The sequence below is a fragment of the Notothenia rossii genome (genome assembly GCF_949606895.1).
Source record: "Notothenia rossii genome assembly, chromosome: 9".
NCBI classification, from domain to species: Eukaryota; Metazoa; Chordata; class Actinopteri; order Perciformes; family Nototheniidae; genus Notothenia; species Notothenia rossii.
In genome coordinates this window covers 72,846,589-72,860,334 of record NC_136907.1, presented here as the reverse complement: position 1 = coordinate 72,860,334, position 13,746 = coordinate 72,846,589, and the positions used below count along the sequence as shown (strand labels likewise).

The 13,746-nt window shown below is 37.5% G+C and overlaps 1 protein-coding gene across 2 annotated transcripts in view; it reads right to left on the bottom strand.

Moving 5' to 3' along the window:
- Window positions 1–9,698, bottom strand: part of nectin4b (nectin cell adhesion molecule 4b) — a 25,528-nt gene extending 15,830 nt beyond the window's left edge. For both annotated transcript variants that reach the window (XM_079649621.1, XM_079649622.1), the window contains exons 1-3: window positions 9,267–9,698; window positions 3,236–3,436; window positions 715–882 (exon numbers count right to left, since the gene is read on the bottom strand). In XM_079649621.1, the coding sequence (XP_079505747.1) occupies window positions 715–882; window positions 3,236–3,436; window positions 9,267–9,318 (421 nt within the window). In that variant the 5' untranslated portion in view covers window positions 9,319–9,698. The remainder of the gene's footprint in view (window positions 1–714; window positions 883–3,235; window positions 3,437–9,266) is intronic.
- Window positions 9,699–13,746: the final 4,048 nt, after the last annotated feature.

Sequence of the window (13,746 nt, the reverse complement as noted above, 5' to 3'; positions counted from 1 at the left end):
CTACCCTACCTTTAAGTGATGGAAACTGCTGTGATATTAAGAGTGAAGGCCAACTCTTACAAGTGCTTGATGGAGATTTAACGGAGGTCTTGTCTGTTCCATATGTTTTATGTATGTTAGTACTTTAAATTTGATATTGTCGTTGCTTTTCTCATACTGTTGTCTCTTCAGTTAATAGGACAATCTGTTGTGTTTCTTTACACACATCTAAAGGAGTCTGAGGAAAGCAGGTGTAAAGCCCTGTGTGGTGTTGAACTATATAAATCAAATGAACCAGTCTCAACTTGGAAACTTAACACAAAGTCAAACCCTGTGGTTCGAAACTGTTTCTCTTTTATTGTAAAACACCCTCCACATCTTGCTTGGGGCTTATGAATACATGAATATCATCTATTATTAATACAAGCAGCACTGAGTATACTCTTGCTTTTTCCGCTCAATACATGGTGCACTTGTTGTCTCTCACTTGGCATTACTGCTCCTTGGTATTAAAAAAAACACAATCCCTTTTTTTGCTTTTCACACGCTAAAGATTTAGATAAGTTGTCAGTGTTTTTCGCCACGTTGGCAAACATGCTGAATTTCCCCAGGTTGGATTTCCCTTCTGTCAACATGATTATGGTTTAAACATCATTACAGCAGCTCTGACAGGATTAGAAATGTGTGGCAGAAGAGAGGAAAAGGGGAAAACGAGAGAGAGATGATGACTCTTACTCCAGACGGTGAGGGTGATGTGCCTCTCAAAGTTTCCGTTGGGGAAGGTGGAGATGTGGCAGGTGTAGCTGCCCTTGTCCGACTCCTCCGTGTTCGGGATGAGAAGAGCCGAGTTCACCGTGGGACTCCCGCTCTCGAACCTCACCCGGCCGGAGAAACGCCCAAACTCTGATGTACCACATGAAAAGAGTTCAGATAAAGCCAAGGAACATGACAATCATTCTTTAAACAAAGCTCAAACAGACATTATTTTTATAGAAAAATAGATAGATAGATAGATAGATAGATAGATAGATAGATAGATAGATAGACAGACAGATAGATAGATAGATAGATAGATAGATAGATAGATAGATAGATAGATAGATAGATAGATAGATAGATAGATAGATAGATAGATAGATAGATAGATAGATAGATAGATAGATAGATAGATAGATAGATAGATAGATAGATATACAGACAGACAGACAGACAGACAGACAGACAGACAGACAGACAGACAGACAGACAGACAGACAGACAGACAGACAGACAGACAGACAGATAGATAGATAGATACAGAGATAGATACAGAGATAGATAGATAGATAGATAGATAGATAGATAGATAGATAGATAGATAGATAGAAAGATAGAAAGATTGATAGATAGATTAAGACACAAGAAATAAACAGTCCAAAACATTTCAGAAATAGAAATAAATTAGCATTAAAAATGTAAAAAGTTAAAGAATATAACATTACAAAATATATATATACATGAGGAAAATACACATTTCCCGAATAATAATAATAATAATAATATGGAAACAAAACATTCCTAGGCAAAACAAACCAGTATTTTTTAAATGACCCCAAAACCCTCACTTAAAAACAAATAGTCCTAGTGTAATAATAATAATAATAATAATAATACATGTATTTATATAGCACTTTAAGCAGTCTCATTATATGCTCTCATTTCCAATCAGTGTTATACAGGTTTGTTGTATTTGTAAAATCATTCAAAGAGCCATGATGCAATATTAATTAGGACAGACAGTTGAACTTAATTGTGATGAACTGGAATTAAATGTGGTTTTGACAGTTATCATATATAATTGATTTCATGCCAAGCTCAGCCTCCTGAACACAGCGCCTGTCAACATCAATCATACTACTCAAATGAGACACCAGAGGCGTGTACTACAAAGCTGGTTCAACCTAACCTGGATATGTTTGAGTTAGCCGGTTGGCCTAATCCAAAACATACACGCTCTCGCTAAACTGTACTACGACGTGGGTTATCAAGTGGATCGCTCAAGCCAGCCATGTCCTATCTAGTTAGGTGCGCGTTCACATGAAAGGGGTGGTATTTGGAGCATTCGACCAATCACAAACATGGACAAGCATACTGACAGCGCAGCGTCATACTTCCCGAATGAAAAGTCAACTATAATATTAGACAAATATGAAGAAGTTAAACTTTAAACATCCAACACTTTATCCAGGATAAAAGCCACATAGCTGCAACTGCAAGGTGAATACAGCTGGTAAAAGAACAAGTGTTTGAATGCGTACATTCACAGGTTTATGATATCACTGCCCCTTCTAAAAATAATACTTCTGCATACAGTATGTGACACTGTGAGTGTTGCACGGCCAGATACGGCTCAGCTGACTCAGATAAGGAGATATGATACATTATGATGTGATATGCCACGGACTGTACTTAATGTTACTTTGATCCGGTTACTTATGTTGTGGCAGATATTTAAGTAAGCTTTCTTAACGCTAATGTTATAATAGTCAGATTGCTCTGAAGATGGGAGGGGATATTCTATTAATGTTCACGTTCACACAGTCGGTGATTTTTGCCGGCCGTCTTTCCTGCAACGGCAGCTTTTCTGTATTTCCTTTCTCCTGTAATATGACTTGATCGCTTTAAACTCCGCACACTGAGCTCTGATTGGTCAGCAGGCAGTGCTTTCACTGAGTTGAGCTCTTAGCCTGCAACCTAACCTGCTCTGGGGCAGGTTAGCCACACAGCCTAAGTTACCATGGAGATCTAGCCCGCTAAAAAGAGAACCAGCGTCGTAGGACCGGAAGCCCAGAGTTTTCCCTGAAGTTAGCCGGCTAAGCGAAAATCCTGCTTCGTAGTGCAGGCCTCTGAAATGCCTCAATGCAACATAATAACATCACTAGGTAACACTCACGCTGCTATTGGCTAGTCCTCCATCACATTGTACGTGATAGGCTAAGGGACGGGACATCTCTAAGTGGTTGAACAATCTCTAGTGACTGATCTATATTAGAAATTAGACAGTATGGGTAATCTTTATTGTATCTTCAAGAACCAAGACTTGGAATTTGAGTTAATGTATTCGTTCTATATGGGCTGCAGATTGAAATGATTGAAAAAATTAGCTCAAATCTGGCATAATTAATCTCTTCTCTTTTCTGAGATTAATGTATTTGTATGAAGGTTCCTTGTTGAAATAAATACATAATAATCAGTACATGTATTCGCTGCATCTCACCTGTGTGTCCGTCCACAAAGTGAGCAGTGATGATCTGATCCTTGCTGCCGTCTGGGAGGTCCTTGTACCACGTGACCTGCACCACCTTCTGCCCTCCCTCCACCTGGTAATGGCAGGGCAGTCTGGTCTCACTCTCTGCAAAGGAGCGCAGCGGGGTTTCGGGCTGAGGGGGCTCCACGAAGTCTCCCTGCACACAGATCACTGAGGAGAGGGAGAGAGAGAGGATTTCATCAGAGATATTGAGATTGTAACAGGAACATGGAGAGTGCCAGGAAGGTCTTAAAGGTCACCTATTATGCAAAATCCACTTGTTCATGTCTCTTCTACATCAACATGTGTCCCCTCTGTGGAAAGAGATTCTGAAAGTTTCAGGAACAAAGATTCTCTCTCTTTTTGTCCTGATCCATTTCTATAAAAACCTGTCTGAAAATGAGCTGATCAGATTTTGGCCACTCTATGATGTCATCACGATGTTTTGGCTTGTGTAACCATTAGCCAATCACCAATCAAGGTAACCCCCCCCCCCCCACACACCTTATTACCTGAATCTCCTCCTAGAGCACCATTGAGTTGTTTTTAACCAAATCTCTCTCAGAGGGGCGTGGGGAGGGGCTCCTTATTGTCATCTAAAGTAACAGACAGAGAATCAGCACTTTGGAAACAGGGCTGAAACAGAGGGGATTATGGGTAATGCTGCAATGATCTGTCTGGTGTTTGGAGCCAAACTCTTCAGAGACATGTTTGTATATATCTGAGAGCTATATAATATATTGATGAAAAACAGTATGATAGGAGGCCTTTATTGTGTCATAATGAGAAGATATGGAGCTGGGGAACATAGGACCCTGGGAATGTAGACTCACTTCCTGTACAACATTGATTGGAGCTAAACACCAGCATTAGCATGCTATCGTTTTTAAAACAACCATATTAGCATGACAAAGTGGTAAAACAATGAATGCTAACATTTGCTAATTGGCACTAAGCGCAAAGTCCTGATTAAGCTGCACAAAATGTCATGTTCAATTGTCGTCCAGATTTCACTACATGCCAAACATTTCAATATCCGTTTGAGGACATTGAATATCTTTTTTAAAGGGCTTTCTCAGATAACTCAGTCAGGACCATATTGGTGATTCTAATGATGCTCCCAAACATTTTCTTGTTAAATATATTTGGGTTTATTTAGTAAGTCAGATAAAACAAGCAATTTGACGGCATTCCCGTAGGTTCTGGGAGCTTGTGAAGAACATTTCCCAACGCTTTCTGAAACTTCCTAGACTATAAATGATTCATTGATAATGCTGTATTTAAAAAATAATTGCTAGTTGAAGCTCTAATTTCTTTCCACCTTAAGCTAGCACGGTGTAGTTTCCTTCTAGACAACAATGCCACATGTGTACATCTTAAAACAAATAGACGCACTCATTTCCTATACAAAGCCCCTGATATTTTCCCATAATGCATTGGGCTGGAGTTGAAGTTGACCCCAGACAGGTTTGCATGTAGACAGGTAAACACATTCACACCTTATGGACGTCACCAGTTCACCCAACCTGCTCGTCTGATGGCACGCAGACAAAGAGCAACAAACTCCACAAAGAGGTGGAGGATGAGCTTCAAGCTGTGAGGCAAACAACAGGAACAATAGTGCTTTCATGATTCTTAATGCTCCCTTTAAAAATAGAAACGTCGCTCTGCTTGTGAACAGACTCTCAAAAAACAATTATGTTACATGATGATTTACTGTAGTTGCTATTTTCCCACACTGACTGATTTTTTACTTAAAAATTCCTTGTTATTGAATTATTTTGTCGTCATCTATTTAAAGTTTCAGAAGTCTATAAATACATGGATGTTTTTTATTTTCAAGATTACGATATTTTAGAATTAGATTTTGTCTGACCAGCAATCAGGTTCAGCATCCTCTTGATTAAAAACAATGTTTATCGATTGCCCTTCTAATATATTATAAGATATAAAATGTTCTATTTTAATGTGTATTCCATTGATCTTTACATACATTACGATGTTTGCCTTATATTATTAATGTTTCTGTTTTTAATTACACTTTTATGTGGTTATTTCCCCAAGTATTTGATTCCTTTTTGATATGTTGTTGCCGTGTGTGGCTTGAGTATAAGTAGTACAAGTAATTACAACATATATTTAGTACAAGTAAGTCAGGGTTCATACACTTTTTCACCAATGACTTATCATGACTTCATGACCTTTACCCCATTTTCCATGACCAAAAAAATAACTGTCTCAGCGGTACCACTGAAAATGGTTTATTTTAACATGGAACAGGAAAATAAGGTCTGCATCTGAAACATGTTGTGCCTATCTAAAACAAATCAAATAGTAGACTTACTAGCTTCTACACGCTAAGCAACTCAAATCTCTCACCAGCAAAACACCTCGTCAGTTAAATGCCATTTTACGTTTCCTTACTATACGATACAGTATTTATTATCATTATAGTATTACTATTTCGGCGATTAGATAAAATATAAATTATATTTTATGCAACTTTAGTTACATTTCCATGACTTTTCCAAAACTTTGGGAAAAATATTGTTTTCCAAAACGTTTCCAGGGCCTAGAATTAGCATTTTGATATTCCATGACTTTTCCAGGTTTTTAATGACCGTAAGAACCCTGGCAAGTACAAAGATGTTGTTTAATAATGTGAATTTCATTCCAAAAATGTCCATGACACAAACGCTATAACATAAAAAAACAGTGTGCAAGAATTCTACTTATTATTTAGCATGAACAGGTGCAATGTTTTAAATGTTAATAGAGTTTTTGCATGAAAATCTACATTTTCTAAAGAAATCAGGAACCAGTAATCAATATTATATATTAAATATTTTATGGGCGGTGGTGGCGAAGTTGATAGGGACTTGGCTTGGCAACTGGAAGGTCACCAGTTCAAGTGCTACCGAGGTGTCCCTGAGCAAGGCACCGTTCCCTACACTGCTCCCCAGGCGCCATACATAATGGCAGCCCACTGCTCCTAACACTAGGATGGGTGAAATGCAGAGAAACAATTTCCCCACGGGGATTAATAAAGTATATCAAAATCAAAATATTAACCCGACAAAGTGATATTTTTTGGCAGCTTCAGCACTTCAGTGACTTTGTAGTCTCCTATCAGTGAGGCTATCAAAGCTGTCATCGGTGGGTGCGATTAATGACTAAGACTTTTATCACTAAAAGTCTAAGCGTGGGAGTGACACACAATCCAGAGTGAGCGGGGTGTGAGAGAGCCATGCTTCAACTCTAACAGGGAAAACCAAACATTTGCCCTTTGATTTCTCGGGGGAAACACTGTTTTCTGTGGTTACTCATTCATGAGCTCGAGTAATGATTACAATACAGTCGATATGGGACACGAACTCCCACAGATAAAATCCCACACAGTCGGGAACACCAACTGAGCGGTGGGTTTAAATTAGGACAACAAAGGACTGCAGTGTGGGTGACCTAATTAGGGAGAGACGGAGAGCAGAGTTGTAAAAGAGGAAGAGGAGAAGAACACTTTCCCATCAATAAAGGAGAAGAAAGAGAGTCAGTATCTTTCACAAGAAGAATACACTGTTTATCCTGGGCCGATATTAGGTTTCGTGCACTATTTTTAGAAAAACAACATATATTTCTTAGAGATTAAAAATGCGCAACGGGGACATGGCGTCTTATCAGTGGTGGAAGAAGCACTTGTTTACTTAAGTAAAAATAACAATGCATTCAGAATCTTCCTTACGTAAAATTGCAAAAATTATTGGGATCAAAATATGCTTAAAGGGCCAAAAGTGAAAGTTTTCGTAATGGCCATTTCAGAATCATATCCTGTATTATTATATGATTTATATATTGAGTTGTGAAGTTACTATTATGATTATTGATGTGCTTTTATCACAGCTGGTAAATGAGGAGCCCATTTGAATAACGTTATACTGTTGCTGGGTATCTTAACCTATACATATATGTCATCGTGTATTTAATAATTGATTCCATTTTTGTATAAGCTAATAATCTAAATCTAAGTATTAAGAGCTGCCAAGTAACGTAGTGGAGTAAAAGGTACAATATTGGCTTCTAAAATGTAGTGTAGTAGAAGTATGAAGTAGCATAAACTGACAATACTCAGGTAAAGTACAAGTACCTCCAAATTGTACTTAAGTACAGTACTTGAGTAAATGTACTTTGTTCATCCACCACAACATATGTTAGACCTGCACAGTAAGATTGAAACTAAAAGGAGGCAAAGAGAAATTAAGACAGAGGTGAGAGTCAACAGAGATAAAAGTAAAAGAAAGAGTTAAACACACACACTGCACACACACACACTGCGCACACACACACACACACACACACACACACACACACACACACACACACACACTTTAGACAAACACTTCAGTCACAAGGCTGCTCTACAGGCTTTTCCTGTTCACTCTGGATCGCAGTAACTTTATCACACATGTTCTTGCAGGATTAAAGAAAAACAACGGTGTCAAATGTGCTTTAAAGCAGCGGGACAGCAGGGTTTAATCTCCACTGAAGAACGCAAAGAAAAACATCCGTGCATCAACAGTGATGAAGAGGAGGACGCAGGTTGGGCAATCAGTTTCATGTTTTAACTCAAAGTAAGAATGTGACAGAGCCACATTCTGTCATGCTGCCTCTTCCTCCACACCTGCAGGGACAAAGACATACAGGGACAAAAAAGAAGGTGGACACCCTGACATTACACCCATGAGCTATTGTTGAACACTTAGTTTAAACAAAACGGGTGTTGACCTGCGGCTATGATGAGGTTCTGTGAAGACTGTGCACTGGCTGAAGGGATTAGCTGCCATTTAGCCGCAGGAGCAATGGACAATACGTTCAGATTCAGAGGTTCCTAGGCTTTATTTTCATAAGCACGATAGATAAGGATTCGTTTTATGGCAATGAATATATTAATTTTGTCTGTCAATGAAACTAAAGACATAAAGCAATACAAATGGGGCAAAATGAAACAGAAACAAGAAGAAGAATGATCCAAGTTTTTTGATTGTGTTGATGTTAAGGCTGAGTTTAGGCCAGTTGTTCCGGACCAAACGGGGAAAAACATTAAAAACTTTCTGCACAGGAGTTGATACATGTCTTTGAAACAAGAAAACCGTTCCCCAAACCTCTGCACTAGGTTGTAAGCACACTACTGCCTAACACATATCATTACATGCTGTAGAATTGAGATTGTCCTCCACTGGAACTACGTGGCCTAGACATGGTTATCATTTTGGCATTAAAAGACGTCCTTAAAATCAATTAGATTAAGATTGAATTCTAGATTAGATTACAAGAAAGATTACATGTGTGTAATGAAGATTAGAGATGTCCGAAAAGGCGTTTTGTGTCTTTAGAGAAAACTATATTCAGTGTAATAATATAAGCAAACAGATTTAGACAGTATGCGCAGACGTACTTATCAAAACATGTTATAAAAAAAGGTTTGTTATGGATCTTTATGGGCCTACATTTCTGTATGGTGAAAGAAAAGAAAATATAGATATATATATATATAGATACGTATAGATGTTTACTTTAAAGTATTTACTAGCTCACTCAAGGTGTGTGTAGTAAGTAGAATGATGTTATTATAGCACACAAAATATATTATAAAAGTAACCATTGGGCACCATATGATTATTTTATCTTTTCATTCCTTCCCTTTCTTCTTATAGGAGACAGTATAGGAATATTATATGAACTGGAAAATACAATAAGGTAACTGTAAATACTGTAAAGACTATATTTAGTTACAGGCATATTGCAACTGAATTTCAGGAATATTAAAGTCACTTTCTGTAAAAAAGCAAGAAACTAAAACATATATTCTTGACAATTTGCACAGAAAAGTAATTTCTGGACCACATAAGCTTAAAAAGATCAACAACAACGACAGCAGGAGTCCCAAAATGACAGGGGGTTACATAAAACTGTGATATTGTCAAGTGAATTGTAACATAAAACTCACCAGAGAGTAACAGCAGCGCCAGGCACTTTAACCTTTGCCCGGTCAGATCCATCTCTGATCCAAAAATAAAAGCTCAGATTCCTTTCTCGGCTGTCAAACTTTTATAGAGACTTCATGATGATTTCTGCTTTAAGTTCAGACGGGAAACGTCACTGATCGCAGCACCTTAAAGTCCTCAGCAGGTGTTTCCTCTTCAAATCAAACACATGATGCTTGTAAATAAAAATCCAACACTTGGATTAAGTGCAACTCGTAAAGTGCATTCACTTAATTACAAAGTATTCTGCCCAGAGGAATAACTCGGCAGATAAATAACAAAATTGTAAGCAGATAAACGGAGAAACTTCTAATTACATGTAAGCTAATACAGAAAGAAACATAAAGAGTCTATTGACCAAACAGAGAGCTCTTCGTTTGTCACGCACAAGCAGGAGCACCTACAAAAGGTTTGAGCCTCTACCTGTCTGTGCTGACTCCGCCCACTTTTTGATGTAGACACGCCCACTTAATGCTGCGTTCATGTAAGAATGAGAAAGTTGGATTTGTCATTATTTGACATCCTGTTACCTGTTAATAAGTCACCTTTCAATATTTCTACAAAATATAGTGGACACAATGTGCTTTCTTTGATACATCAAACTTCAGGCCTCAGCAGAATGGTTGTTTAGCGGGGTTCAAAGCCAGTGATTAATAGTAGGTTATGACTTGCCGTTTGTTATACATTGACCTCTTATAGTGCTTGAACATGACACACATCTACAATTCCCAGCCATATTATTAATATTATGGTTTGTTTTATATTTAATTGTGTAGTTATGAAGCTTTCATAAACCCATGCTTCCATAATAACAACATAAGAGCACAGAAATCCCTCAAAAGACTTCAGTACACATTTTTCAAAAGGCGGAGTCTTCTACTTTATTATCTACTCCACAGCATTTGTATTGTCCTGTACTTTTAGCTATAATTCATTATTATTATTTGTTTCCCCTATTTTTTTGCATCGTTATACATCTCAACACCTCTGTTAATGAGGACGAATCATAATGGTCTTCTAAGGTTACATCAGCAAACATATACTACAGTATTTAAAGTTTAGAAATATAGACATTGATAGTGTTTATTAAATGGTTAAATAACACATCCAGAAAATGATGCGTGAGATAACACAAGTCTCACTTGTAGAAACCTTAATATCCCAGGAAAACATGAATGCAGCACTATTTCGTGTGAAATTCCAAATGATTCATGAATTTTCCAAAACAACCTGACTAATCTATGAATGACGGGAAGATGATCCTCTCGTTTCAGATGTTTATCTGTTGATTTGAACTAATGATAACCTGCAGCTACAATGACAGGCAGCTTAATTCATACTCAAAGATAGATAGAATCAGAGGATGAAACCCTCTTTAATTGTCACACATAAATCCACACAGTGAAATGTGGTCTCTGCATTTAACCCATCCTAGTACTAGGAGCAGTGGGCAGTGTTGTAACCTACAAATAAAATGGACTGCAATCATAAGGCGCTTTATCCAGTCCTAATGACTCCTTAAAGCGCTTTAGTAGGCTATACAAGTTAGCATTTCCCCATTCATACAGAAGCAGGGGCTGGCATACAAGGCGTCACCTGTGACCTGCTCAACGAAGCTCACATGTACACATATTCACACATCTTTGGGAGCAAGGCATTGAGTATCTTGCCAAAGGATACATCGACAGGGGTATAGGAACCCACAACCCTCTGATTGAAAGACACCTCACAGCCACAGAAGTTCATTTCATATGGTCTATACTCTACCACCCAAAAACTGTATGTACAGCATGTTGAAGTGACACACACCTGCTACAGTCATCCGCTTACTCATCCTTATTCATCATCAGTCATATATTAAAAAAGGATAATTGCATTGAATTCTGCACAGTAAGATTGAAACTAAAAGGAGGCAAAGAGAAATTAAGACAGAGGTGAGAGTCAACAGAGATAAAAGTAAAAGAAAGAGTTAAACACACACACACACACACACACACACACACACACACACACACACACACACACACACACACACACACACACACACACACACACACACACACACACACACACACACACACACACACACACACACACAGAAGGCATAAAAGGTAATTTATTGTATTGTTACAGTAAAAAAACACTCGTCTCATTGCAACGTGTTTAATTGGAATCAACAAAAGTGAGACTAGCAAGTTAAACATGATTTTATAAGCTGATTCATATTCATTTCACCATCATTGAAATGCAGCTGTGACCCCAGCTCTGGGTGCATTTTGTTTCACACGTTCAGTGTGTTGTAACAGACGTCTGGATGATTGAGTTTATGTTGTTGTGAAGAGCCTGAGGGGAAACAGTGCACAGCCGCAGAGCGAACCGTCATCTGTTTTCAAAACCTTTCCAGTTTTGTTTCTATGTAAATACGTGGGAGAATGTCACTGAGGCACATGGATACAGGCTTTCAGTGAACGTGTGTGATGGCCATCTTCTGTTGTACATTTTAAGGAATTGAAATGTTAGATTTACTTTCTGGATTATCAGGTAATTGTGGTTCATTTTCTAGATTATGTTCAAAAAGTTAATCTTGCTTTTATTCAAAAATGTTTATTAACTTAAAAGTACATCCTAAATGGCAATACTGTATGTAATTATGGTCTTGCCAATAAAGCTATTTGAATTGAATTGAAGATAAACTCATTTGAAGTGTTTTTAATTTCACTCAAATCTAGTTGATTTGACAAGGATTTGCAAAACTGACATGTAAGGATACAGTGTTATTGCTTTTGAGTATAGACATAAAGCGGATCACATGAATCTATTACATAAGACAACATTTTTTGAGATTCGTTTGTATTTAAAAGTCAGAAGACACATTAAAGCAATCAAAAGTTGGAAAATTGGAATTGAAATGAAAATTTGTTAAAACATGAAAGTTGTGTTTCAAATACGGGGATTTGATTAAAAGCTTCAAAAACGCATGCAAAATTAAATCAGATAAATGAAATGAATGAGTATTTTTCCAAGTCCAAGTTAAATCCTATTAAACCAATTATTTCTCGCTTATTAGTTAAGTCGGTTAATCAATTAGATGATTGATAGAACAAAAACAAGCAAAGCCCACCTTCATAGTTTTAAGAATCTGCTGGTTTTACACATCGTATATCTGAATATCTTTAGGATCTTTGGACTGTTGTTCAGACAAAGACAGACATTTGAAATCTTCACTTTGGGCTTTTTAGAAATATGAATTTGATAAACCAAAGAAAAATGTTCCCCTGAGAATCTAATCTAAGATGTATCACAGAATAATAAGCAGATTATGTGTTAATAACTGTGTTATAGAACAAGTTTCACTCCTTTTTCTGAGTTTAAAATACGTTGTGGGTTTTACAAGTTCTCCGTCATTCCTTGAAAAAAAGGGAAGATGATTAGAAATAACCTTAACTTCTGTTTTCTGAGTAACTCGGGTGACACAGCTGTGAAACGCAGTGAAAACACATAAAGCCTTTATTAGTGCATTGTTAAATTAAGTTAGTTTACCATTACATACATGCGCAGCTTGGAAATAAGAGTAGTATTTTTTACAAAAAGAAAAGGCAGGATAATATACAGTTTAAAGCTTTAAGAGAGTCCCGTCAGACCATCGGCTTCTTATCCATTTTGATGGTCTCGTAGGTGTCGGTGCTCTGAGAGGTCAAACCCTGCAGGACACACATGGAAATATAGTTAAAAGGTACCTTGTGTTATAAGTAACATGTCTACAAAACGAGGATGTGAGCATTTCCTGCACAAAGTGAGATTGTTCTTTTCTGACAGCAAGGTATGGTGAATAAAAATAGGTTTTCTTTACCATGCACTTGTGCCTTAAGCGTTCACGTTTCCATCATGTGCAGTTTTTAATGTCTTTTTAAGCATTAGAATTAGAGGTCTCACCGCATAAATGCCTCCCTCCACGGGCTTCTTCTTCTGTGGGATGAAAACAGTTCAATGGAGTTATAAAATGAGCTTCAGCGACACTCGTTTCTTAATGAACACACTTTTAGACATTTTGGGGTATATTGCTTAATGATTTTTAGCCTCGAGGGTCAAGATCTTCACGTGTTCTTCCATGCCATTTAACAGGAAGTAGGATGTGACACATTGGTTTTATGTGAAGAAACGCTGCTGGTAACTGTGAGTGTGTATAAATAATGGAGGTTGGTGGTCAGCTCGAGCTAACAGGAAACGATAGTCTGATGTTCGCTTTAAAGCAGAACTTCAGTTTTTGAGGGGTTGAATACCAACGCGTTTTAAAAAACAAACGTTTGGTTTAGTTTTATTCAAAATAAAAAACTTACCGCAGGGGGATCATCAGGAGTCCACTGTTAAAAGGTACATCAGAAAACACAGGATTTAGTGATTCGTATAATAGTTTTAAACTCTGTAGACTCTGTGTTTGAGATT